The sequence below is a fragment of the Kogia breviceps genome, chromosome 2, assembly GCF_026419965.1.
Source record: "Kogia breviceps isolate mKogBre1 chromosome 2, mKogBre1 haplotype 1, whole genome shotgun sequence".
Classification (NCBI taxonomy): domain Eukaryota; kingdom Metazoa; phylum Chordata; class Mammalia; order Artiodactyla; family Physeteridae; genus Kogia; species Kogia breviceps.
In genome coordinates this window covers 192,230,480-192,256,673 of record NC_081311.1, presented here as the reverse complement: position 1 = coordinate 192,256,673, position 26,194 = coordinate 192,230,480, and the positions used below count along the sequence as shown (strand labels likewise).

The following is a 26,194-nucleotide window of genomic DNA, read 5'->3' as shown; positions in this document are numbered from 1 at the left end:
TTTACGTGTATTTCGGATGACTGTTTGGTGTCTTTCTCCTTTAAATGCCCCTAGTAGAGAGGCATTGTCTGTTTTCACAAAGTCGTAGAGCTCTGGTGATTAACATGGTGCCTGGCACATAGTAGGCATTTAATAACTATTTCTTGAATTAAAGAAAGAGGAGGCAAACAGGAGTCCCAGAGAATCACTGACCTTCACTAAATGCCTATTTAAAGGCAGGAGGTCTTCGAAGTGATGGAGAATATAAAATCACTGCACGAACAGTTAGGATATGACTTCGAGCTCTCTCTTCATTATCCGTTCTTTCAGAAGCCCAGGGAGGGAGGCAGACATTTGTAGATAGCTCAATAACATAAATACTAGGGAGGTTGGAGAATCTAAAACTTTAATTTAGCCTCCATATATAGTCGTTTCCAGTTGAATGTTTGTAAGAACCACAACGATGGAAACTGACTGATCGGGGTCTTCTCACATCTGTTTTCTCTTTGGCCCAGGAGCCCCTAGCAATGAAAGGGTAAGAAATTAGGGAGTAAAAGAAAGAAGCAACATCAGCACCACTGTCCACATACCAACTAATGCTCTGTATTTACTTATTCAACTTCCTTCATGTTCACTGATATTTTCTTTCTTTAGTGTGTGTGTGTGTGTGTGTGTGTGTGTGTGTGTGTGTGTGCAACAGGAGCATAATTACTCCACTGAAGTCTGTAAGATATCAGTTATCAGCAGGTCTGTTTAGCACAGAGCATTTCAACTCTTGATAGGGTTCATGTAAGCCGGGATTCTTGCCTACCTTTTTTCTGTTTTTAAAAGATTCCTACCGTGAATGTACCAGCAAAGAGAGAGAATCACACACCCGCGCGCGCGCACCCGTGCACACACACGGTTTCCCTTGAAACAAATTTCCCTGCACAGTGAAGTGAATGCATTTGCCTGACCTTCCACAGTGCTGAGGGGCTGGCTCTACGGCAGTCAGTGAGTTTAGCCAGAATTTGAAAGCTCACAGACAATCGTATTAATAGAAGAGGATTATTTTCTCTCTTTGCCCACATCTTTGGAAATTTGATCTCCTGGGGACTGGCCTGGACTTGAATCAGGGGGTCCTGCGTTTTCACATTTTGTCTGTTCAACCTGCAATGTTGGGGAAACAGCTCCAACGTGCCCCTAAAGGAACAAGGAACCACCCCCCATCCCCCTACTCACTTCAGTCTGACCTCAAAGCAAAACAAACCAACCAACAAAACCCCTAAGACACTTCAAATTCACTCTGGCCTTGAGTTCGGCCTGCGCCAGCTGGGGGTGAGCCGTGTGGGCTCACTGCGCCTTTGCTGAGTCGGTCAATCGTGGCGGACATGGGTCTTTCCCAGGAGGACACAGGTGAGTCCCATCCTAACGGCAGAACATTCGACGGGGTTCTCGGTAGCTTAAAAATCACCAGGTGGCGTCTCCATCCTCTCTCCTCTCTTTATCCCATTGCATCTAGCACGTTTCCAAGCCCAGTTGAACAGAGTGCCTGTTTGCTTCCGCAGGATCGCCCTGCCGGAGAGTCACCCCACGGACTGGTATTACCTCAAACCCACGATTGCAGACTTGGCCCCTCAGTTTTGCCCCCAAATCCTTTTTCTTGATGAATCCACTCTCACTCTGCACAGCAACAGTTTCAAACCTGCACGTCTTTAAAACTCCTCAGGTTGCAATCATGCTATAAAAAGTGATCTAGGACAGTGTTTCTCAAAAGGGGGCTTTTGTTCTCCTAGGGGACATACAGTGATGTCTGGAGATGTTTTTGTTTGTCACAAGGAGGAAGGGGTGGTGCTACAGCAGTCTAGTGGGTGTAGAGGCCAGAGGTGCTGCTCGACATCCTGCAATGCACAGGACAGCTTCCAACCATAATGACCTGGTCCAAAATGTTGATAGTGTCGTGGTTGACAAATCCTGATTCTGGGTGTTATGGACTGAATTGTGTCCCCCGCCCCCCATTCATATGTTGAAGCCCTAGTCCCCCAATATAACTGTCCGGGGAGATAGGACCTTTAAAGAGGTAATTAAGCTTCAATGAGGTTATAATTATGAGGCTGTAATCCGATATGACTAGGGTCACATGACCATATAAGATGAGGAAGAGACATTGGGGAGGTGTGGCCACAGAGAAAAGGACGTATGTGAGGACATAGTGGGAAGGCAGAGTCTGCAAGCCAAGGAGAGGCCTCAGGAGAAACCAAACTGGCTGACACCTTGGTCTAGGACTTCCTGCCTCTGGAACTGTATGAGAATAAATTTCTGTTGTTAAAGTCACCCTGTCTATAGTATTTTGTTATGGCGGTGCTAGCAGCCTAATACACTAAATAATCTATTTTGGGGGCAACTTGGGAAACTGGGAAGACTGTAGGATTGACAGTGTGGCCTTAGGGCAAGTTTCTTTACCTCTCTGACTCTTTTTTTTTTTTTTAACATTGTGAACATATACTTTGCATTTTTTAATTGAAGTATAGTTGATTTACAACGTTGTATTAATTTCTGTTGTACGGCAGATTGATCTGTTATACATATACATGCATTCTTTTTGTGTTCTTTTCCATTATGGTCTATCACAGGATATTGAGTAGAGTTCCCTGTGCTGTACAGCAGGACCTTGTTGTCTACCCATTCTATATATACTAGTTTGCATCTGCTAATCCCAACCTCCTAATCCATCCCTCCCCACCCCCCTCCCTCTTAGCACCCACAAGTCTGTTCTCTATGTCACTGAGTCTGTTTCTGTTTCATAGATAGGTTCATTTGTGTCATATTTTATTTTATTTTAAAATTTATTTATTTTATTTATTTTTGGCTGTGTTGGGTCTTCGTTACCGCGCGAGGGCTTTCTCTAGTTGTGGCGAGTAGGGGCTACTCTTCGTTGCGGTGCACAAGCTCCTCATCGGGTGGCTTCTCTTGTTGTGGAGCACAGGCTCTAGGCGTGCGGGCTTCAGTAGTTGTGGCACACAGGCTCAGTAGTTGTGGCTCGCGGGCTCTAGAGTGCAGACTCAGTAGTTGTGGCTCGCAGGCTCTAGAGTGCAGACTCAGTAGTTGTGGCGCACAGGCTTAGTTGCTCCATGGCATGTGGGATCTTCCCGGACCAGGGATCGAAACCGTGTCCCCTGCATTGGCAGGCGGATTCTTAATCACTGCACCACCAGGGAAGCCCCTGTGTCATATTTTAGATTCCACATATAAGTGATATCATATGATATTTGTCTTTCTCTGTCTGACTTATTTCACTTAGTATGATAATCTCTAAGTCCATCCCTGTTGCTGCAAATGGCATTATTTCATTCTTTTTTATGGCTGCGTAGTATTCCATGCTATATATGCACCACGTCTTCTTTATCCATTCATCTGTTGATGGACATTTAGGTTGCTTCCATGTCTTGGCTGTTGTGAATGTGCTGCTGCACACATAGGGCTGGGTGTATCTTTTTGAATTGTAGTTTTTTCTGGCTATATGCACAGGAGTGGGATTGCTGGATCATAGGGCAACTCTATTTTCAGTTTTTTGAGGAACCTCCATGCTGTTTTCCACAGTGGCTGCACCAACTCGTATTCCCACCAACAGTGCAGCAGGGTTTCTCTTCTCTGCATCCTCTCCAGTGTCTGTTATTTGTAGACTTTTTAGTGACAGCCATTCTGACCAGTATGTACCTCTCTGGCTCTTAATTCCTCATCTTTAAATTGGGACTAGCCGTGATGATCATTTGGGGTTGTCCTGAGGGTTAAACAAGTTGACACAGGTAAAGAGCCTGTTATGAAGCAGACACCACTCATGTGCTGCTGGACGATAAACCCCTTGTGGTTGGAGATCTTGCCATTTAGTTTTGTAATCACAGTACCTGGAAGCTTCTGGCACATCATAGGCATATCTTAGATGTGTATTGATCTAATCGGTGGCATTTTGGTCACTGATTCAAGAGCTATCATTTAAACATTCTTTCTGTACCAAATACTGCAGGTACAGCTGAGAACTCTGCAGTCGTAGCCTCTGCCTTCAAGCTTATATCCTAGTGGAGGAAGAGAAATAATAATTGATAAAGAACATGATAAAGTTAATATGATTTCAGACCCTTATAAGTGTTATGATGGAAATCAATTGAGTGTTGTAATGAGTAACTGTTAGGGGAAGGTACTTTGGATAGCGTTTTTAGAAAATTATCCGAAGAGGCGATTTTTATTCTATTTTGTTTTGTTTGCGGATACAGGTGTGCTTTATTAGTGACTTAAATTACTTAAGAGCTATTGCTCCTATGAAGTGATATTCCAAAACGGGGAGCGACTCTTAGTACGATCTCCTCTTGATTTACTCAGTGTATCAAGACATATACGTATATATGTTCCAGGAAAACTCAGTATATCTTAAAAGCTGTTGTACGTGTAAGGAAGTTAAGTTCTAGGCCTTGAAGGTCGTAAACAGGGTTTTGCCTACACGAATGGCCGGTGGAACAGTCCGAAGTTGTGAAGGCTGCCAGGCCATCACTTGTGCAGGGGGAATCCCAGATGTTTCAAGGTGTTTAATATCTCTGGCCCCCACCCACCAAATTCCAGCGGACTCCTCCAGTCATTATGATAAGCAATCCCTCCTACTCCCCAGTCTCCAAAACAGCCTCTAAAGGGCAGTACAGCCCCCACTGAGAGCCAGGGTTTGGAGGGTCTCCAGTGGCCTCCTGATCTCCTATGCAGTTGCCATTCTTGCTCTCAGAGCCTTTGACACTGTTAGCCAGCCCTCCCCGGCTTCCGGTCCTCCCTTGGCTTCCCTGACCGCACTCCTCGAGGTTCCCCCTTCCTTCCTCCAGCCCCGCTCAGAGTCCCAATTGTGCTTCTTGCGGGGTCCAGCTGCCTATCCACGGAGATCCGACCTTGGTCTCTCTTTTTCCTCTCCATGTTCTTCTTGGATGAAAACGTCAACATCACTTCCAAGCATCTAGCACCCAAAGTGCTGTTTCTACGCTATTCAAGCTAATTTGCCCAACTGCCACGTGGACCTGGCTATGTGAGCCCCAAGTTAAACGTGTCCAAAATCCAACTGGTCAGCTTCCTCTAAAACCTGTTATTCCTCTGTTCATAGTTGTGTTCACGGCAACATCATCTACTCACACTTTCTAGACATGGCAGCCGTCTTACCCTCTCTTTCTCACTCCCCACGTCCAGTTGGTTGCTTTGTCCGCTCGAGTCTAAGGAAGTGGTTGGAGCTGAATATTTAGGATCAAGTCCTGCCAAGATGAGAACACTGGTGATAGAAATCAGTGCCCCAGAAGGGGCTATTCTGATCCCACCCTTCTGATCTTTGATTTTATTTGAAAATAATTCTTTGGACTAGCTTAATTTTTCTAGACCCTGGGCTGCCCTGAGCTAATTTGTTTGTCCAAATTAATTACCAGCAGGGGGTGGCAGTCTCATTTTCACAGAAGCCTTCTGTTGGGAAGAGATTCCTTTTTCTTCAAACTGTCTGATTTAGGTTCTTTGGCAGTGTAAAGGGTGTCTTGACATTTCCATAAAGACATTTAAATGTTACCATCTCTGAAGAAACACTTTTAGAATATGAAACCTTTATACTTTTCCCCCAAGGAAGAAAATCCTCGTCAGCTTAATTATCTCTGTAAAAGAACTTCCTCACTTGCTTTTCATGTTGCTAATGGAAAAGGATGATGATACTGTTTTCAAAAAACAAAAACAATTGTGGAAGATTTCAAGGAATGTGCTTTTGATTTTTGTCTGTATAAATAACACCACAATTCAGAGGTCAAAGATGCTTGTAGGGTTATATATTATCCTTCCAAGTTGATTTTTGAAAGATCTGCTGGGAGGGCAAAATGATCAAAGAGATGCTGCTGGTGATCCTTGTTCCACACTGAGAAGAAGGCAAAAGAGACTTAACTCTGTGTGTGTGTGTGTATATGTTCTAAAAATTGTGATAAGAGGAACTCCGTGGCAGTCCAGTGGTTATGACTCCATTCTTTCACTGCTGTTGGCACGGGTTCGATCCCTGTTCAGAGAACTAAGATGCCGCAAGCCACGCGGCACGGCCAAAAAAATAAAAATAAAAATAATGATAAAAACCAAATAACATGAAATCTATCCTGTTAACACATTTTTAAGTGTACAGTACAGTAGTGTTAACTATATGCACGTTGTCATACAATAGAAAAAAAAAGATTTTCTGGGTGAATCTAGATCAAGACTCAGCAAACTTGTTCTATAAGGGGTCAGAGAGTAAAGATTTTTGACTTTTCAAGCCATATGGTCTCTGTTGCAACTACTCAATCTACCGTTGTATGAAAGCAGCCATAAATAATACATACTTGGATGGGTGTGGCTGTGTCCCAATAAAACTTTATTCATAAAAACAGACTGGGGCAGATTTGGCCTGTGGACCACAGTTTGCTGATCCCTGAACTAGAGCAAGGTTTCTCTGTCTAACTCTATTAACATTTTTGCTGAGTAGGTTTTTGTTGGGGGGCTGTTCCGCGCATTGAAGGATGGTTTGCAACATCCTTATGCCAGATGCCAGTAACAACCCCTTCCCCTCCACCCCGGTTGTGACAACCCAGAATGTCTCCAAACATTGCCATATATCTTCTGGGGGACAAAACCGCTGTTGGTTGAGAAACTCTGATCTAGATGATTGAAATAATCTGATGAAGAGTGATAGGACATATTTCCGTAAAACTACAAGAAGTAGGGGAAGATAGAAGAATGGAAATCCCTAGTGTATTTGCCTCGGGAAGGTCAAGTTCCCCTCAGCGGGGCCACTATCACTGCCTAAATGTGGAAAGCAGTTCAAAAACAACTGAAATGGCAACGTACTTGAAAAGAGCTCTGGAAATGGTGCAAATGTGATCTTAACCTACTTTTGTGATAGGAACCAGAAACAGAACAGTGCAACACATTAGCCTGCGCTAACAGGGCTCTCTGAGCTCGAGGGCTGGCTCTGAGCTGCTGGAAAGGAGCTCACGGTTCCCGTGCCCACTTGAGCAAGCGTTTATTTTTTCTGCTTATCTGGATTCAGAACCAACGCAGGCAGGGTGATTTCTGAAAGTGCTCACATGTTTCTCATTGTTTGGACAGGGCCAGACAAAAATGGCCCAGATTCACTGCGAATTGGCAGGCACGCGTGTTTTTGAAAGTTAAAAACAGCCTAACATTCATGAGTGAATCTCAAAGAATGTTGTCTTCTTGTCCTTTAGGATAAACACCTGTTTTGCAAAAAGGAGAGTAAAAGCCATCTCTCTTGAGAAATCTTTGGTTTCTTTTTCTTCATTGCTATGATTCTATTTTTAATAGTTAAAAAACTTAATCACAATTTACCATATTATAATTCAGATAATTGTCATTTTAAATAAACAAACAAACAAACGAAAAACAGCCCACATTTCGCCAGGAAGTTCAGTTAAGCCTTTTTAGCTGACTTTCTTTTCTGGCTTGAAAAACAAAGGAAATCCGTGGATCCTTTTCTTCTTGAATAAAATTCTCCCTAGTTAGATATATTTTTCTAATTGATTGGAAGATAAAGGGGTCCACATCCTTGAAAGGAGCTGTTTGGCTGTGAGTCCTGTCCCTATTGCTACCTTCTGTGACCACAGTTGATGCACTTAGTAACCCACATCTCCTGTTCACCGGTACCACTGGACGTGACATAATAATGGGTGCCGCCAGCCGCGGCGGCTCCTCAAAGTGCAGCAACAATCGACGAGAGGGGGGTAGGGAACTGAACGCACCAAGGTGTGGGATCAGAAGGGCACAGACAACTGATGGTTGCAAGGAAAGTTTAATAACAAAGCATAGCCATATAGATACCTCTAAAGCAGGGAATTTGCTTAGTCACGGCTTATCGGCATCAGCTGGTTAATTGGCTTCTCGGCTTAGTCACGCCTTATCGGCATCAGCTGGTTGATTGGCTTCTCGGCTTCTCCCTCAAAGGCACCAATTTCCCCTCCAGGGTTGCTTTTCCTAGCTTTAGGGAACAACCAGGGACTCCCAGTAACTGAGCAGGTCCCTGGAGCGATTTGGCCAAAGGCCATCTCCTTTTTTACGTTCATACCATAAAGTCCAGGATGCATTCCAAGGAGAGTACAATCGGGCCCTGAGGCTTATGAGGGTCTTAATGGCGCCTTCCTCAGAGGGCAATGCTCGCCACATTTCCCCTTCTTTTATTTTTTGAAACTTGATAATGCAATTTCAACCCATACACCTCCTGACGAAGAGCAGCGAGACGGCCAACAACAAAGCGTAATAAACAAGGTAAGGCAATTAACATCAACAATACACATGACCCCACGGTAATCAATCCTGTGAGTCCATTTTGAAACCAAATGCATTGGGTTTAACCATTGAAGCTGATCCAAGAGTCCTTGAATTAATTGTTGGGGCCTGTCTTCTTGTAGATGAGTTTGAATTGCTTGTATTTCTGCATTAAGTTTTTGTATGTTCAAACTAATGTGTCCATCAGTCCATACACTTATTCCAATGAATCGTTTAGGTCTTTTTTAAAGCTTCAGATAATTCTAGCCAAGCTTGTATGCTAGTACTATGATACCATGGTTCAGAAATATTAACAGGCAGCATTACATAGGAAGGTTGTTTTAACATCATAACAGAAAAAGTTCCTTTCATAGGCAGAAGGCAAGTACTAAAAATACAATTCTGACAAGTTATATTATATCCTAAGGAACCAAAAGTAAACTCAATCTGTAAATCTCCTATTAGCAAGGCATATGAGGGTGTAACACAAGTAATAACCGGTTGATAAGAATAAGACAATGCAAACTTCCCCAAATCCCAATGCTTATAAAAACCAAACGATTATTAGTAACAGAAACTGAAGAAATTAAAATGGTACCATTATTATAATTTAAGGTGCACCAGATTTGAGAATTCAAAATCAGACTGGGGAAAATCAGAAGGAAAAAAGGAGGGAAACTTCAAACTTGTAACAGCTTTAACTACCTTTAAACTATGGCCGGCCAGTAAAGTCCCTTGTCCTCCTACATATATTTCAACACAAAAATAGTATCTTTACCAGTCTCATTCTTTCCATTTTTGTTATTGTTGCCCTGTGAAATCATTTTTTCTAGAACAGCAAGAAGATGTAAAGCTTTCTCAGCTTGGTAGGTTAATATATACAGGTCTACAAACAAAAAACACACTGCTTGGGCAAATTTTTCTTCAAAAGGTTCTATGAACTGATAAAGTTTTTCACCAATGGATATGGCTTCTGTATACTGTCAGACATGATACAGGATGACTGCTTGATTGTAATACCACATACTGTTTTCAAGGTCATCTAGTCCATCCATTTCTTCAACAGCCGAGTGCACCTGATTCTTCAATTGGTTAAGTGTCTGTCTTAAACTATCTGTTATCTGGTTACTTTTGAAAAACTCAGCTACTGCCATATTCAAAATTATTTTATAATCGTCTTTGTTTATATCTTGTAGGCAGGCAAGATATTGCAGACAGACATCATAATTTCCAGCTGTAAAAGCCTGGAAAGCACTGGTGGACAACTCCTTCTCTTGATCAGTGACCTCTGGTCGCTTCTTGGATACTTTTTGTCCCATATTTTTTTTACTTCTGACTATTGCCCCAAGTTACTATCAACTTTACTATGTGGCCACACTTTCACTCGTCACTCCGGGGATTCACCTACCGAGATTCAGATGTCCCTCTTGTCAAGTCCCTGTTCGGGCGCCACTTGCCGCCAGCCGCGGCGGGTCCTCAAAGTGTAGCAACAATCGACGAGAGGGGGTAGGGAACCGAACGCACCAAGGTATGGGATCAGAAGGGCACAGACAACTGATGGTTGCAAGGAAAGTTTAATAACAAAGCATAGCCATATAGATACCTCTAAAGCAGGGAATTTGCTTAGTCACGCCTTATCGGCATCAGCTGGTTGATTGGCTTCTCGGCTTCTCCCTCAAAGGCACCAATTTCCCCTCCAGGGTTGCTTTTCCTAGCTTTAGGGAACAACCAGGGACTCCCAGTAACTGAGCAGGTCCCTGGAGCGATTTGGCCAAAGGCCATCTCCTTTTTTACGTTCATACCATAAAGTCCAGGATGCATTCCAAGGAGAGTACAATCGGGCCCTGAGGCTTATGAGGGTCTTAATGGCGCCTTCCTCAGAGGGCAATGTTCACCACAAATGGGACCCTCTGGTCGATCAGTGGGGTCACTTCTTTTATAGTTGGGATCATGGCAAACGGTGATAAGAATAGATTCTTCATAACCTTCCTGGAAATCCACATTTCAGCGTACCCCAAGAGACCCAGTTCCTTCAATCGCATGTACTGGTGCCTTACTTTCCAGTGAATACCCACCGCCTTCCCTGTAGGCTGGTCCGGTGTGCATATACATGGTACCTGTTTGACCGCAGACCTTTCTCTCTGTGCCTCAGGCTACCACGGCCTCTACTGTGAGGAGGAATACGACGAGTGCCTCTCTGCCCCGTGCCTGAATGCTGCCACCTGCAGGGACCTTGTCAACGGCTATGAGTGCGTGTGCCTGGCAGAGTACAAAGGTGAGCATCGTGTGGCCGACTAGTGACGTCATGGTTCTCAATGACGTCATGGATTTCTGCACGTGCACGCGTAAACCTCTAATTAGAGCGTGAAGTTGTTTAGAATAAGAATCAGATGCTGGTAGTGGGATGATGTATGGGGCCGAAAAGAACAGTTTGGAAGTCTCTGGTTTCCTCTTGATAAACTGAAAAACCTGTCTCCTGCCCTTTCCTTCTTCTTGTATCCTCACTCTCTTCTCCGTTGAATGTGTAAAAAGCTGACGATAAAAAATGATATTAAGGGGACTTTCAGACATAGGTCAGAGGATGGAGCCATGGAATCCAGGGGGAGGAAGGTAGTGATCACGGGATGAGGAGAGGATGCCGTGCTTTTTGGTGGAGGAGGCAAGTGGAGTCTCACATGTTGGCAAAAAAACGTTCATTCTCATTAAATGAGTCATTAAAAGGGAGGCACATGTTAGTTCATTTGAGTGGACAGGGGTCAGAGTCACTCTGGGTGAACAGCTGACATTCACGGAGCGTTTATCACATTCAGACCCTGTTCTAAGTCCTTACGTGAGTGAACTCATAAAAAAGCCCTAACAGTAACCAGAGAGGTGGTAGCGTCAGCCCTCAGGAGCCCAGCCAGCATGGTCCTGAAAGCCCTTCCATCTCCTCCCCAGCAGGCTCACTGGTGTGGCTTTATTGGAGCCCTGACACCCTCAGCCGGCGCTGTGGCAAGGCGCCGAGTCATCAACTAATTTGCGCGCATTTCTCTAAGTCCCGACTCCCGGGCTGGTGTTGATTTTTGTAATGCTTTTGAGGGCTCTATTTATAGCCATTTCACTTAACCTCTTTCTCCCACCACCGCTTACCTGATACCATCCATCTGCCAGTGACCTCGCATTGTAGCCGACTTTGCTTCTCTTTGCACGGACCCACCTTTATTTAGAGGTCTTTCTGGTGAGCCTCGAGGGTTTGTAGGGCACATGGATGAACTTGACCTAGCCCCTGGTTGGAGGGGCTGAAGCTGGGTCAGGCCTTGGCTTTATGTTTGGCACATCTGGTGCTTCTCATGGACTATGATGCCTATTTAGAGCCGAGCTCCACCAATTCCCATGAGGACAGATGTGCTGGCTTTCATCCACATGGATTTCAGTTCTAGGTAGATCAGAGCATTGAGAAATAGGGAGTCCGCTCAAGTCTGGAAAGAATAAAGGAGCAATGAATTAGGAGACCTAGGTAGCTCATCCTCCTCATTGTGCCATTGGATTACTGATGACCCTGGATTAACCTTTTCAACCGACTTGTCTTTATTTTGTCTGTTTAAAGGAAGGGCAATAATGCTTACTGAGAGATTTTGAGATTCTTCAATGACAGAATGAGTAGTGGTGGATGTGCTTCAAAATTTTAAATTCCAAAATTCTTTAGTTTATGATAGAGTTTTATGGAGTAAATTTCATCTTTATGAATGACAAAATTATTAATTGGGTATACTCTGAATTTGCCTCTCATGTTCCTGGCTTTGAAGCATTGCTCATGCTATCATGACCAAGAAATAAAAAATGAAACTGTATATGATGACCCACTAGTGACTCCACAAATTCATGGACTGTGATCCTAGTTTTTTTCACCTCCTTCTTCCATTTTTCTCAAGGAGTATTCACGAATTTTGCTGCTTTCCCCAAGCCTCATATTAAATCACTCACTCATTGGATACAACAGGTTTCACGTCCATCTTCATGGAAAGAAAGAGAGGTTATCATTTGTAAACATTTTCAAATTTCTCTAGTTTTCCAATGAGCAGTGGTTCTCAAACTTGAGCATGTGTTAGAATCTGCTGGTGGGCTTCTTACAACATAGTTTGCTGGGCCCCACCACTATCTAGGGTAGGGCCCAAGAATTTGAATTTCTGGTAAATTCTCAGATGATGTTGATATGCTGGCCCTGTGCCACCCTTTGAGAAGCCCTGTCCTACAAACTCATCTGCAATCACAACCACTCAAATTTTATTGTCTTCCTTATTACCTGATCACATGCTTCCCATTCTGCTCAAGATTAATCCTTCCATATATGCTCCTCGTTCCACGCCTTCTATCTTCTGTGACCTTCCTCCATCAGTTACAGACGCCCTGTTGTAGATGACTCAAGAAGGTAGAGTCGACTTGAGATGACTCAAGATTCTGGAGGGGATCTCAGACACATTTGAGGATGTGGGTTTTTGAGAAAAGGGTGCGGTGCTGGGAGCCTTTGTGTACCACGGGGTTAAGGGATGGGGTTCTGGAGAGAACGGAGGACTCAGTGACCAGCTGAGCCCAAAAGACCCTTCAGCTTATAGAGAGGGAAAACATGCTATAATGTGCTGCACTTGACTCTATGAGGCAAAGGGTTCTCCTGATCTCATGGATCCTGGCTGCCCTCTAAGAGGATTGCAGTTGGACTGAACTAGTCCTTTGTGTGTGTGTGTGTGAATGAGCTCCTGCTCACACCTGGAGAACCTTGAGAACCCCAAGTTGGAGGCCATGTAGACAGGGCTAATTTGACTGGCCTGTCCAGCACTGGAGGAGAATCTCCAGTATCATCTCTCTCTGCCTGAGGTTGCCAACCTCAAGCCTGGCCAGTCCAGGGAGCCTGTACCAGCAACTCAACAAGGGGAAAAAAATCTAGGAAGTAAAAACAAAATTGCAACAAACCCCACAATTCTAAACACTCAAGAAGGGAAGTAAAAAAAAGTAATGTATACCACTCAAAATTGAATTTAGACCTGGAAAAGCAAAAGGAGGAAGTATGTCATGATAGAAGTAAAAATATGAGGGAATGGAAACCATGAGTGAAAAGACATGAAATGTGGAGAAAAGATGAAGAAATATGTTTCATCTGAATGATGGATGTTGCGGAAGAAGAAAGAACACATGGAAATAAAACCAGAATCGACCAACTACTAGGGAGAAGTCTATGAGATGAAGAAAATTGAAATTCTCAAATAGAATGGACTTACAGAATGCCAGAGGATTAATGAGGGAGATGATATGTAATTTGCAATTTCCTGGTAGAATTTCCAAATCCAAGAATACTGAGACTATTTTTTACAAGATTCTTCATAGTGAGTACAAGTTACACACAAAAGAAAGAATCAAATCAGCATTGAACTGCTCTTCTCTAAAATGAAGCTAAACAACAGTGAAGAGTGTTTTAGATTTTTCAATGAAAAAGTCTGGTTGTTAAAGGTTCATTTGTATCTGAGGGGTAAAGAAAGACATTTTGTACATTTAAGGATACAGAAAACATAACACCATGTACCCTCTCTAAGAAAATTATTTTCCAAGGTATTCTCATCAAATTGGAACTAAATCAGAGCAAAGATAACCAGATAGGGGACGATGGAGAATGGGAGGAAGAGGGTTGAGCAGACTTCTTTACATGCGGGGATAAACCTAAATAAATGACATTCATATGATTGTAAATACTAATTTAATGGTAAAGAAAAGTCTCTTGAAAAAATAGACATGCCTACTCTATTAATTATTATTGCTGCATTGTGAATTATTGTAAGGTAGTGGCTTAAAACAACACCCTTTTACTATCTAACAGTTTCCTAGGTCCAGGCATGGATTAATGGATTCCCTGTTCAAGGTCTGGAATCCAAGGCTGGAATCAGGGTGTTGGTTGAGCTGAGCTCTCATCTGAGGCTTAAATAGGGAAGGATCAGCTTCCAAGTCCCCTCAAGTGGTTAGCAGAATTCATATCCTTGCAGCTGTAGAATTCTTGACAGTCTGCTTCTTGAAAGCCAGGAGAGGCCTGAACCCTTTTAAAGGTCTCACCTAGTTAGGTCAGACCCACCCAAGGTTAACTCACAGTCAACTGATTAGATACTGTAACAGCATCTTCAAAATCTCTTAACCTTTGCCAAATGCTATTGATTAGAAGCTCACACTCAAGAGGAGGGAGTTACATAAGGGTGCGATTCATTAGATGGTCACCCTAGAGTGTGTCACTACATCTGTTCTTAAGGGAAATTTAAATGACCAAACTAAAATTTCATATTATTTTAACCAAGTCCGTGAGTTGGTGGGTGTTGGGAAGGATTGGAAGGCATACAAGTGTGTTAAAGATCTCATCTCAGTGGGCAGGTAAAGTGATTATTTCATTTTCATATATTTATAGAGACATTTAGGTTTGGGTTTAAGCAGGAATGTAAACCCTAGCAAAGTAGCAATAAATGAGAGAACTTCTAAAGTAAGAGTGATGGGCAGGTGTTGAGGGGTAGGGTAGAAGGGATTAAAGAGAAGCAGAAGGGGGTAATTCATGCCCTCCAATCCAGAGGAAGAGTGAGTGAGGGGGAGGAGAGAGGTCAAAAGATTCTGGGCCTTTCTCTCCTTAGGAGATGGACAATCTTTCCCTCTTTGGAAGCATTTATCCCAACATATATTTACATATAAGATGTCTGTATAAACTTAGGAAAGTATCAGTTGGGTGGGCATCAATTCTTAACTAGTACTTGCCTCTGGAGTTAGAACTTGGATAAGTGGTGTGTTGGGGGGAGGATTGGAACTTTAACTTCTTACTTACATATGTGCTTCTTTAAGTGGTGATTTTTTACTCTTTTCTGTTTTTTAAAAAACTTAAACAAATGAATATAACTTCCTAAAAAGAATGAGTGCAATAGAAAGTCAGGCAAGATAGCTAAGAATATTTTGAAAAAGGAAAGCAGTGAGGGGGAACTCCTGCCAGATGTTGAAACCCATTGTAATGCTGCAATTATTATTACATCCCCATGTTATGGGTGCAAGAATGGACAGCTAACCAAAACTGAATAATGGCCCAGAAACCATCATCTATAATAATATATGACTCTTAACAAGGAATTGCTATGAATGGGATGGGAATTCTTTTCTAATAAATGGTGCTAGAAAAACTAAGTTGCTAAACAGAAAAAAAGAAATGTTCTTACAAACACTTCTAAATAAATTCCATATGAAGTGAAAAAAACTGACTCTTGTTTGACTTTGCATCCTCCTATACTTACTTGCCCCTTTCTTCCTCTTTCTTTTACAACCAAATTTCCTTAGAGTTGGTATAGATGATGCCTCTATTTCTTTAAATTTTCTTTTCTTAATCTTCTTTAATTTGGATATCATCAGTACCATTCTGATAAATGGATCTAGCAGTGACCTAATTGAAGACTGAAACCCCAAAGCCTGCCTCTCCAGCTTCCAACTTCACATTCTTGCCCTTTTGCTTCATGATCACTGGGTCCCTTTTGAAACTCACCCTGCTTTAGTTTCCACAGCTCTGCTCCTCCCCCCACCCTCACCCCCCAACCCTACTCTTCCCTCCTGGCCTTCTTGGAATGAATCCTTGCTCTCTGGACACCATGAATGCAAGTGGCTCCCAGGCTTTTCTTCTTGGCCCTTTATTCTCTCCTCTTTCCCCTTATCCAGTCCTATGGCTGCATCCATTGTCAGAAATATTGATCTCCAAAGAGGTATGATTTCTCTTTCCTGAACCCTCCAAGCATTTTCTTGATATTTTCTATGACAGTTATGGTCAGCCTTGTAGTCAGTACTTTCTGGCTCCAGACTACACAGATTCTTTTTTTTTTTTTTTTTTTAATTCTCATCAGCTCTTGACATGGTGGCTTACACAAAGCACATGCTCCACAGCTATCTGTACTTGAATGGAAACTACTGCTTAACACACTAATTAAATAAAGCAAGACAACTTGAACATTTTCTCAGTAAGTTTCCACTGTGGATCATGAAATTGTTAGAAGCAAAATACATGGAGGGACTCCTAGTGATCTCCCTTCAGACATACTGAAATGCTGATACTTCTTTAAAACTAGTCCAGAGCTAATTCACAATGAGACTTTCAAGACTTTAGTTAGTGTTGATCACCTTATAGTACCAAAAAGTCAAGTTACAGCCCCACATTGCATTGAATTATTATTTATAGCAGAAAAAATTTAATGGTCAAGACTATACTCATTTGGAATTTTTGGTGACAGAAGTTAGAGAGAAGATACTTCAGTTATTAATTATGAAAATAATGTAGCAACAATGATAACAATTTAGAAAATGGAGAAAATTTGATAACTCATAGCTTTACAGCAGAACATAAGAGCAATAATCATCTGTATTATTTCCATCCTTTTTAATATCTGTGTTTTTACAGTTATAATTGATTATACCTACAAGTTGGTATTACCCTTCTCAGACTTACCATTATTTATGTTTGGTTTAGAAATTGTTAGCAAGTTTTACTAGTTCTATTTTAAATGGCAATGTGATATTCCCATGGGGTAATATTTATCCATTCCCTTGCTGTATCTGAAGTGAAGCTACTGTAAATAATTCTGGAATGAACATCTTTATTCATATAATTTTCATACTTTCTGGATTTTGGGGGGATAGAGTCTCAGAAATAAGATCATTGGGTTATGAGTTTGATCACATTGTACTGAATTGTTTATTTTTAAAGTCTACAGAAATTTATGATTGAAAGGATGAGAACTCTTTCTTTGTTGGCTAGAATTATTTCCTCTGTATAACCAATGAACAAGAATTTCTGGGTATTTTCTGTACCTGTCCCTTCTCAAGTACTGTGATTGATAGAAAAATGGGTAAGTCAGGATTTTTCCTTTATCAGGCTATTATTTAGGCAGAAGAGTGGACTGAGACTGGCACACACAAGGAATAATGACATGAAGGTCAAGATCTCAACTGTAACATCTGAAACAGCTTAGAAAAAGTTGAGCTCTGTGAGGTTGAAATACTGGAAAACTTTTCATGGAAGGAATCAGTTTGAATACAATAAGATGATGTCCAGATTGGTTTAAGATGACAGAGTAGAAGGATGTGTGCTCACTCCTTCCTGTGAGAGCACCGGAATCACAGCTAACTGCTTAACAGTCATTGACAGGAAGATACTGGAACACACCAAAAAAGATACCCCACATCCAAAGACAAAGGAGAAGCCACAATGAGACAATAGGAGGGGTGCAATCACAGTAAAATCAAATCCCATAACTGCTGGGTGGGTGACTCACAGACTGGAGAACACTTATACCACAGAAGTCCACCCACTGGAGTGAAGGTTCTGAGCCCCACGTCAGGCTTTCCAACCTGGGGGTCCGGCAACAGGAGGAGGAATTCCTAGAGGATCAGACTCTGAACGCTAGCGGGATTTGACTGTAGGACTTCGACAGGACTGGGGAAAACAGAGACTCCACTCTTGAAGGACACACACAAAGTAGTGTGCGCATCGGGACGCAGGGAAAGGAGCAGTGACCCCAGGGGAGACTGAACCAGATCTACCTGCTAGTGTTGGAGGGTCTCCTGCAGAGGTGGGCAGTAGCTGTGGCTCACCATGGGGACAAGGACACTGGCAGCAGAAGTTCTGGGAAGTACTCCTTGGTGTGAGCCCTCCCAGAGTCTGTCATTAGCCCCACCAAAGAGCCCAAGTAGGCTCCAGTGTTGGGTCGCCTGAGGCCAGACAACCAACAGGGAGGGAACCCAGCCCCACCCATCAACAGTCAAGTGGATTAAAGTTTTACTGAGCTCTGCCCACCAGAGCAACACCCAGCTCTACCCACCACCAGTCCCTCCCATCAGGAAGCTTGCACAAGCCTTTTAGACAGCCTCATCCACCAGAGGGCAGACAGCAGAAGCAAGAAGAACTACAATTCTGCAGCCTGTGAAATGAAAACCACATTCACAGAAAGACAGACAAAATGAAAAGGCAGAAGACTATGTACCAGATGAAGGAACAAGATAAAACCCCAGAAAAATAACTAAATGAAGTGGAGATAAGCAACCTTCCAGAGAAAGAATTGAGAATAATGATAGTGAAGATGATCCAGGACCTCAGAAACAGAATGGAGGCAAAGACGGAGAAGATGTAAGAAATGTTTAACAAAGACCTAGAAGAATTAAAGAACAAACACCTAGAAGAACTAAAGAGCAAACAAACAGAGATGAACAATACAATAACTGAAATGAAACATACCCTAGAAGGAATCAATAGAATAACTGAGGCAGAAGAACGGATAAGTGACCTGGAAGACAGAATGGTGGTATTCACGGCTGTGGAACAGAATAAAGAAAGAAGAATGAAAAGAAATGAAGACAGACTAAGAGACCTCTGGGACAATATTAAACGCACCAACATTCACCTTATAGGGGTCCCAGAAGGAAAAGAGAGAGAGAAAGGACCGGAGAAAATATTTGAAGAGATTATAGTCGAAAACTTCCCTAACATGGGAAGGGAAATAGCCACCCAAGTCCAGGAAGCACAGAGTCCCAGGCAGGATAAACCCAAGGAGAAACACACCAAGATACATAGTAATCAAATTCACAAAAATTAAAGACAAAGAAAAATTATTGAAAGCAGCAAGGGTAAAATGACAAATAACATACAAGGGAACTCCCATAAGGTTAACAGCTGATTTTTCAGCAGAAACTCTACAAGCCAGAAGGGAGTGGCATGATATACTTAAAGTGATGAAAGGGAATAACCTACAACCAAGATTACTCTACTTGGCAAGGATCTCATTCAGACAATGGAGAAATCAAAAGCTTTACAGACAAGCAAAAGCTAAAAGAATTCAGCACCAACAAACCAGCTCTACAACAAATGCTAAAGGAACTTCTCTAAGTGGGAAACACAGGAGAAGAAAAGGACCTACAAAAACAAACCCAAAACAATTAATTAAGAGAATGGAAATAGGCACATACATATCGATAATTACCTTTAACATGAATGGATTAAGTGCTCCAACCAAAAGACAGAGGCTCACTGAATGGATACAAAAACAAGACCCATATATATGCTGTCTACAAGGGACCCACTTCACACCTAGGGACACATACAGACTGAAAGTGAAGGGATGGAAAAAGATATTCCATGCAAATGGAAATCAAAAGAAAGTTGGAGTAGCAATGCTCATATCAGATAAAATAGACTTTAAAAATAAAGAATGTTGGGCTTCCCTGGTGGCGCAGTGGTTGAGAATCCGCCTGCCGATGCAGGAGACACGGGTTCGTGCCCTGGTCCGGGAAGATCCCACATGCCGCGGAGCAACTAAGCCCGTGAGCCATGGCCGCTGAGCCTGTGCGTCCGGAGCCTGTGCTCCGCAACGGGAGACGCCACAACAGTGAGAGGCCCGCATACCGCAAAAAAAAAAAAAAAAAAAAAAAAAAAAAAAAAAATAAAGAATGTTATAAGAGACAAGGAAGGATACTACATAATGATCAAGGGATCAATCCAAGAAGAAGATATAACAATTATAAACATATATGCACACAACATAGAAGCACGTCAATACATAAGGCAACTGCTAACAGCTATAAAAGAGGAAATTAACAGTAACAATAATAGTGGGGGACTTTAACACCTCACACAAATGGACAGATCATACGGACAGAAAATTAATAAAGAAACTCAAGCTTTAAATGACACAATAGACAAGATACATTCAACTGATATTTATAGGACATTCCATCCAAAAACAGCAGGTTACACTTTCTTCTCAAGTGCACAGGATAGATCACATCTTGGGTCACAAATCAAGGCTCGGTAAATTTTAGAAAATTGGAATCATATCAAGCATCTTTTCCGATCACAATGCTGTGAGATTAGAAATCAATTGCAGAACACATCTTGCTGTGATTTATGTCATAGAGTGTTCTGCCTATGTTTTCCTCTAAGAGTGTTACAGTGTCTGACCTTACATTTAGGCCTTTAATCCATTTTGAGTTTATTTTTGTGTATGGAGTTAGACCCACCTCTTAGAGAAATGGAAATAATAACAAAAATAAACAAATGGGACTTAATGAAACGTAAAAGCTTTTACACAGCAAAGGAAAACATAAACAACATGGAAAGACAACACTCACAATGGGAGAAAATATTTGCAAATGAAGCAACTGACAAAGGATTAGTCTCCAAAATTTACAAGCAGCCCATGCAGCTCAATATCAAAAAAACAAAGAGCCCAATCCAAACATGGGCAGAAGAACTAAATAGACATTTCTCCAAAGAAGATATACAGATTGCCAACAAACACATGAAAGGATGCTCAACATCACTAATCATTAGAGAAATGCAAATCAAAACTACAATGAGGTATCACCTCACACCAGTCAGAACGGCCATCATCAAAAAATCTACAAACAATAAATGCTGGAGAGGGTGTGGAGAAAAGGGAACCCTCTTGCACTGTTGGTGGGAATGTAAATTGGTACAGGTACTATGGAGAACAGTATGGAGGTTCCTTAAAAAACTACAAATAGAACTACCATACGACTCAGCAATCCCACTACTGGGCATATACCTTGAGAAAACCATAATTCAAAAAGACACATACAACCCAATGTTCATTGCAGCGCTATTTACAATAGCCAACTCACGGAAGCAACCTAAATGCCCATCGACAGACGAATGGATAAAGAAGATGTGGCACATAAATACAATGGAATATTACTCAGCCATAAAAAGGAACGAAATTGGGTCATTTGTAGAGTTGTGGATGGATCTAGAGACTGTCATACAGAGTGAAGTAAGCCAGAAGGAGGAAACAAATATCGTATATTAACGCATATATGTGGAATCTAGGAAAATGGTACAGGTGAATCGGTTTGCAGGGCAGAGACAGAGACACAGGTGTAAAGAACAAACATATGGTCTCCAAGGGGGGAAAGCAGCAGGGGGTGGTGGTGGTGTGATGAATTGGGTGATTGGGAGTGACATGTATACACTGATGTGTATAAACTGGATGACTAATAAGAACCTGCTGTATAAAATATAAAGAAATAAAATAAAATAAAAAGAGTAGATAAATATTATACATCAGTAGAAATGAACGAACTGAAACTACACCAATCAACAATGAAGAATCTTAAAGATGTAATGTTGAAGAAAAGAAGCAAATTGTAGAGGAACACAAACAGCATGATTGCATTTATATTAAATTTGAAAACACAAAACTAAACATTATATCATGTAGAGATATATTCAAAGGTGGTAAAACTATAAAGGAAAAGCAAAGAAGTGATTGTTCAAAGGTCAGGATGATTGTTACCTGTGGGCCTTTTCCCTTTGGGAAAAGGCACAAGGGGAGAAATGTTTTACTTTTTATTATGGATGGTGGCTACACAGGTACTTACTTTATTACTATTCTTTAAAATAAACTCCAATGTTTTGTGCATGCTTCTGTATGTAAGGTATATGTCACAATAAAACTAAAAAATTTAAGTGAAAAAAAAATAAGATGATGTCTTCAAGTGAATAGGAAGTTCAAAGGATACTTCAAGTTAATTTTCTTTACCTGGCTTAATTTTATTGGAGATAAAGATTTTTCAGTTTTCAAAATATTAATCACGACTGAATTGTGATGACACCAGAGATTTATAATTGGAGCATGACTCTTCGAATTTTTGCTCATTTTAATTCTAAAATTAACTGCTATAAAGAGCCCTATTGGAGTAAAGATCTTTTCAGAAATGTTTCCTCTCTATCCCTTAATATGAAAAGTATGAATTTTTATTAGTTTTGACTGAATTACAGTTTATTTTTGCTTGAGACTAAACATAAGTTTCGTAATCGTGTGTGCTCCGTCCCTTGCCAATGGGTGATGCATGTGTCATTCCACAGGCTTAGTTTGAAGTGTGGACCTGATTTTCCCTGACAAAATAGGGTATTTTTGAGGCAGATTTGGAATGGCTTCTCACTCCTCTAGCAATCCTACCTGTGTGTTGGCCAAAGTACACAGACTTTCGCCCCTCCTGAAAGGACAGGATTCTGGTGGTATAGCCATAATTTCTTTTGCGAGGTAAGATATGGCCTCTGCTCTGAAGGACCTCAGAGATTCTTGGGGGATCAGGCAGGAGGACAGATAAGTTGTGAGTTAAGACATAAACGCCATAACAATGGAATCTTACTGTGCTCTCAGTACACAGTGGCAGAAGAATGGAGTTCTGTCTTGGGCGAGTCAGCTTCAGCTTTCCATGAGTTGGACTTTGGCATTGGGAATGTGCCAGGGGAAGACCAGCTTGGGAGAGAGGGCGAAGTCTGGTGTTACGGTCAGAGGACATGGGATGCCCAACACCCAGTGTTGTGCAAGGGCCTAGGGGCCCTGGGGGTGCAGGCGAGGGGAGCCCAGGAGGCCCGAGGAGCGGAGTTGGAAGGGACAGACCCTGGACATCTCAGGGGTATTCATGACTGTCCCTTCTCTGCATTTAAGATTTCTAGCTCATAGCTGCTCCGTTCTGATCAATGAGCTGAGCAACATGGCAAACATTTCTTACACGGGGCTTAGCGACGCTTAGAGGATAGAAACCGGGGTCAGCAAAGTGCTCTCAGGGGACCTTTAAGGCCATCTTGCTTTGTAGTGACGGTGTTGCCATGAAGATTAGCTTCTGTCTGATCTTGCTGCCAGAAAACTGTCGATGAGCTTCAGGTGACTGAATATCTTATCTTTTGAAAAAGAGAAATAACAAAGGATAAAGTTATTGCCCAGAAAACCCACCCAAAAGATTGAAATTGCTTATTATCTTGGGCATTTTCATCAAATCTGTCTTATTGAAGGCTTTTAATGTTGAGGTGCTTAAATATTTAGCCTAGAATGTACTTTTCAGCCTTATTGGAAGAATGTGGTAGTTTGTGTGCTAATGTATTCGTTATACTACTATTAGAAGGTTAGATTGGCAAATGTATTTGTAGAAACCCGGGAAAGATTATGCTGATTGCTTTTATTTTAGGTCTAATGGAAATATTTTTTAGGTTTCAGACATCTCTGAACCTTGATCCGTGGCTGTATTTCCCATTACAATTGAAAGCCTTTTTTGGTCACGTGGTTCCCATTGATCAGCCTCCTGGGAAATTCTAAATATGTGAACCCTTGTTTTCTGATGAACATTTTGAAGCAGAAAAGGCTCTTTTGCATTTTATTCTCTCAATTCAGCCTGTGCTATTTGGGAATCGATGGGAAGATGGAAATGGAGACTTCTGGGTGCAGAAGCCGTACACACTCAAGTGAAGAACAATGACCAGTTTTATGCTTTAATCTTTAAATTAGCTTGACCTTGAATATTACCGTGAGTCCTGGGTTTGTTAAGGATGATGAGTCGGGGAGGTTCCATCAAGTCACTGGAGGCAGAGAGGGAGCTAGGAGATGGCTTGGGGCCGGGAGCGTCTCCCACCTGGCCTGAGGCAGTGGGCTTGGGGTGGCGGTTTCAGGGAGACATGTCAGGCAGAGATCTGAAAGACACTTTAGAAAAATATCTGGTAGAGTATTATTGTTCATAGGTTGGATATGAGGGCAAAGGATAAAACGAAATGAAACACTATCCATTCTAAAATGCTTTACCAGGCTCAAATAAATCATTAATGTGACTGCAAGTAGGTAGTTCTGTGTCCTTTTTCTCTTGTATTTCTCCCCCTCATTCTTGAACCTTCCTTCTTAAGGCATTGACAACTGAAAAGGAAAGGAGAGAAAAAGATCTCAGCAAGAATAATTTCAGTGACAAAATGATGTGAGTCACTGGGTATGGCAGAGTCCTTTGTACAAATATGAGTGAAGTAAGGAAGTAGAAATTAACTAATACCATCCTGTTATTATTTGCTTTATGCTTATGTTTTCTTGCGGCTGTTGGGAAGGGTGAGTATATCGTTATATATATTCTTACATAGAATGTGATTTATCTTCCTCTCCAATGGTAGGGGGTCAAGAGAGAGAGATTAGTCTGTTCATCCAACTGGCACTCCAGTGAAACGACACCAGAAATTCTACCTTTCGAATGGCATTGGATTTTTAAAGTTTTTTTTTTTAATAAAATGATAAAATACTATATATTCACTGTGAAAAATTGCAACAATACAGAAATGCACAAAGTGACATTCAAAGTAATTCATTCTCCTCTCAGTCTAACTTCAAGCATTTGCATACATACATGCACACGCAGACTAATTTTTTTACACCAGTGGGAACTGTATTTGCTATAAAGACGTTTTTCAAGGCCTCCTTTTTGTTTGAATGGGCGCTGAGTTCCATAGAATGTTGTGTATTTCCATGGCTGAGCTCTGTCTCAGGGCAACTACTCAGAGAGCACAGACTCACATTCAAGTTGCCAGCAACATCAGGTCCCAGCTCCGTCTCCGCCAGCCTGGTGACCTTGCATTTGGGTATTTGTTTCCTAGCTCTGGTCTGAGGATCACCTTACACGTAAAGCACAGCGCAAGGGTCTGGAACATAGTATGTGCACAAGACGTTACCTTTCGCCTGTGGTGAACCGGTTGGTCTTTGGGAATGAAGTCTAAGGACAAACGCTTCCTTCTCTCCTCTGCAATTTTCCAAAGTATGACTGGGGCTCGTTTAAATATCTGACTCCAAATCTTACCTTCAGGATACTGTTTATCAATTATATTGACATTTTATGTAGACTGTCTGGCTATGTTCTGTTTCTTTTGGAGACTTAGAAAGCATTTATCACTGATAAATTTTATCTCTCAAAGTTTTAACATTCTATGGCCCAGGCTTTGGGCCGTGTCGTCAGAGAAAGTACGTAAAAGACTTTATGGTGGGACCTAATGAGCCGGTACTCAATCTGTTATTTTCTCCTAAGGTGTGTTTTTACAAAAACACACCTAAAGTCAAAGGTGGGCATGTGAATACATACACATGTGCACACACACCCCTCTGGAAATCAGTCTCCACACTGTTCAAGGCTTTTCAAACACTTTCCTTTTAAAGGCCATGGGAGCTGGAGACCCCTTAATGAGTCACCCCTTTTGCATCTGTTTCTCTGCAGGAATCCACTGTGAATCCTACAAGGACCCCTGTGCTAACGTCAGCTGTCTGAACGGAGGCACCTGTGACAGTGAAGGCCTAAATGGCACATGTGTCTGCGCACCCGGGTTTACAGGCAAGTGAGCTGGAAACTGAGTTTTCAAATTTACCACAAAATCCCTGAGATGGCAGCTGTTCAAAAACACCCAAAAACCTCTATGCATACATTATTGCAAAATATGAATTGCAAAATGTAAGTAGGCATTGCTTGGATGAAGAGCCGTTTTAAAACAGTCTACTGTGTTGTCATTAAGCAAGGCTCTTCTGAAATCAGCATTTGGTTCGGAGACCTGCTGAGACTGCCCTTACTATATGTTTGCGGACCTACAGCTTTGAGACATGAAAAATGAGCCATTACACTAACACCTGAAAAAGTGTCAGTGCTAATGGAAGCAGGAAGGAGAAAGGAAGGATGAGATGTGTCTTCTATAGAAATTGCATTACGCGACCACGTTTACTTTTATTGAGAGATACGGCAGTGTCTGGAATTCGAATAATGGAGGGGTGGTATTGGCGGCGGTGGGACGTCAGGGGGAGCTACTCTTAGTTCACAGTTGAATTATTAGTGAAGGTGAGGACGGTACAGGTGTGGGGAGGGAGAGTGTATGGGGGAAGAAAGCTGCTGATGGCAAAGCAGCGACGGAGGACCGGGCTGGGTTCCAGAGGACCCACAGTGGCACCCCCTGAGTGGTCGCTTCTGGACTAGGGGATCCAGCTTAACAAGGGCTCCTTCGAAGTCACCCCTCAAGGGTTTCAGGGAGTTTGTGAACCCTGAAAACAGATGTGAAGTGTTGTATATATGTGTATATGCTGAGGGGAGGCTCTCAAAT

General features: G+C 42.0%; 1 protein-coding gene across 1 annotated transcript in view; it reads left to right on the top strand.

Annotated features, from left to right (window-relative positions):
- DNER (delta/notch like EGF repeat containing) overlaps positions 1 to 26,194 on the top strand; it is a 330,436-nt gene that overhangs the window by 268,669 nt on the left and 35,573 nt on the right. Inside the window, exons 9-10 of the mRNA XM_059053059.2 lie at positions 10,418 to 10,540; positions 25,327 to 25,440. Of these exons, the coding sequence (XP_058909042.1) occupies positions 10,418 to 10,540; positions 25,327 to 25,440 (237 nt within the window). The remainder of the gene's footprint in view (positions 1 to 10,417; positions 10,541 to 25,326; positions 25,441 to 26,194) is intronic.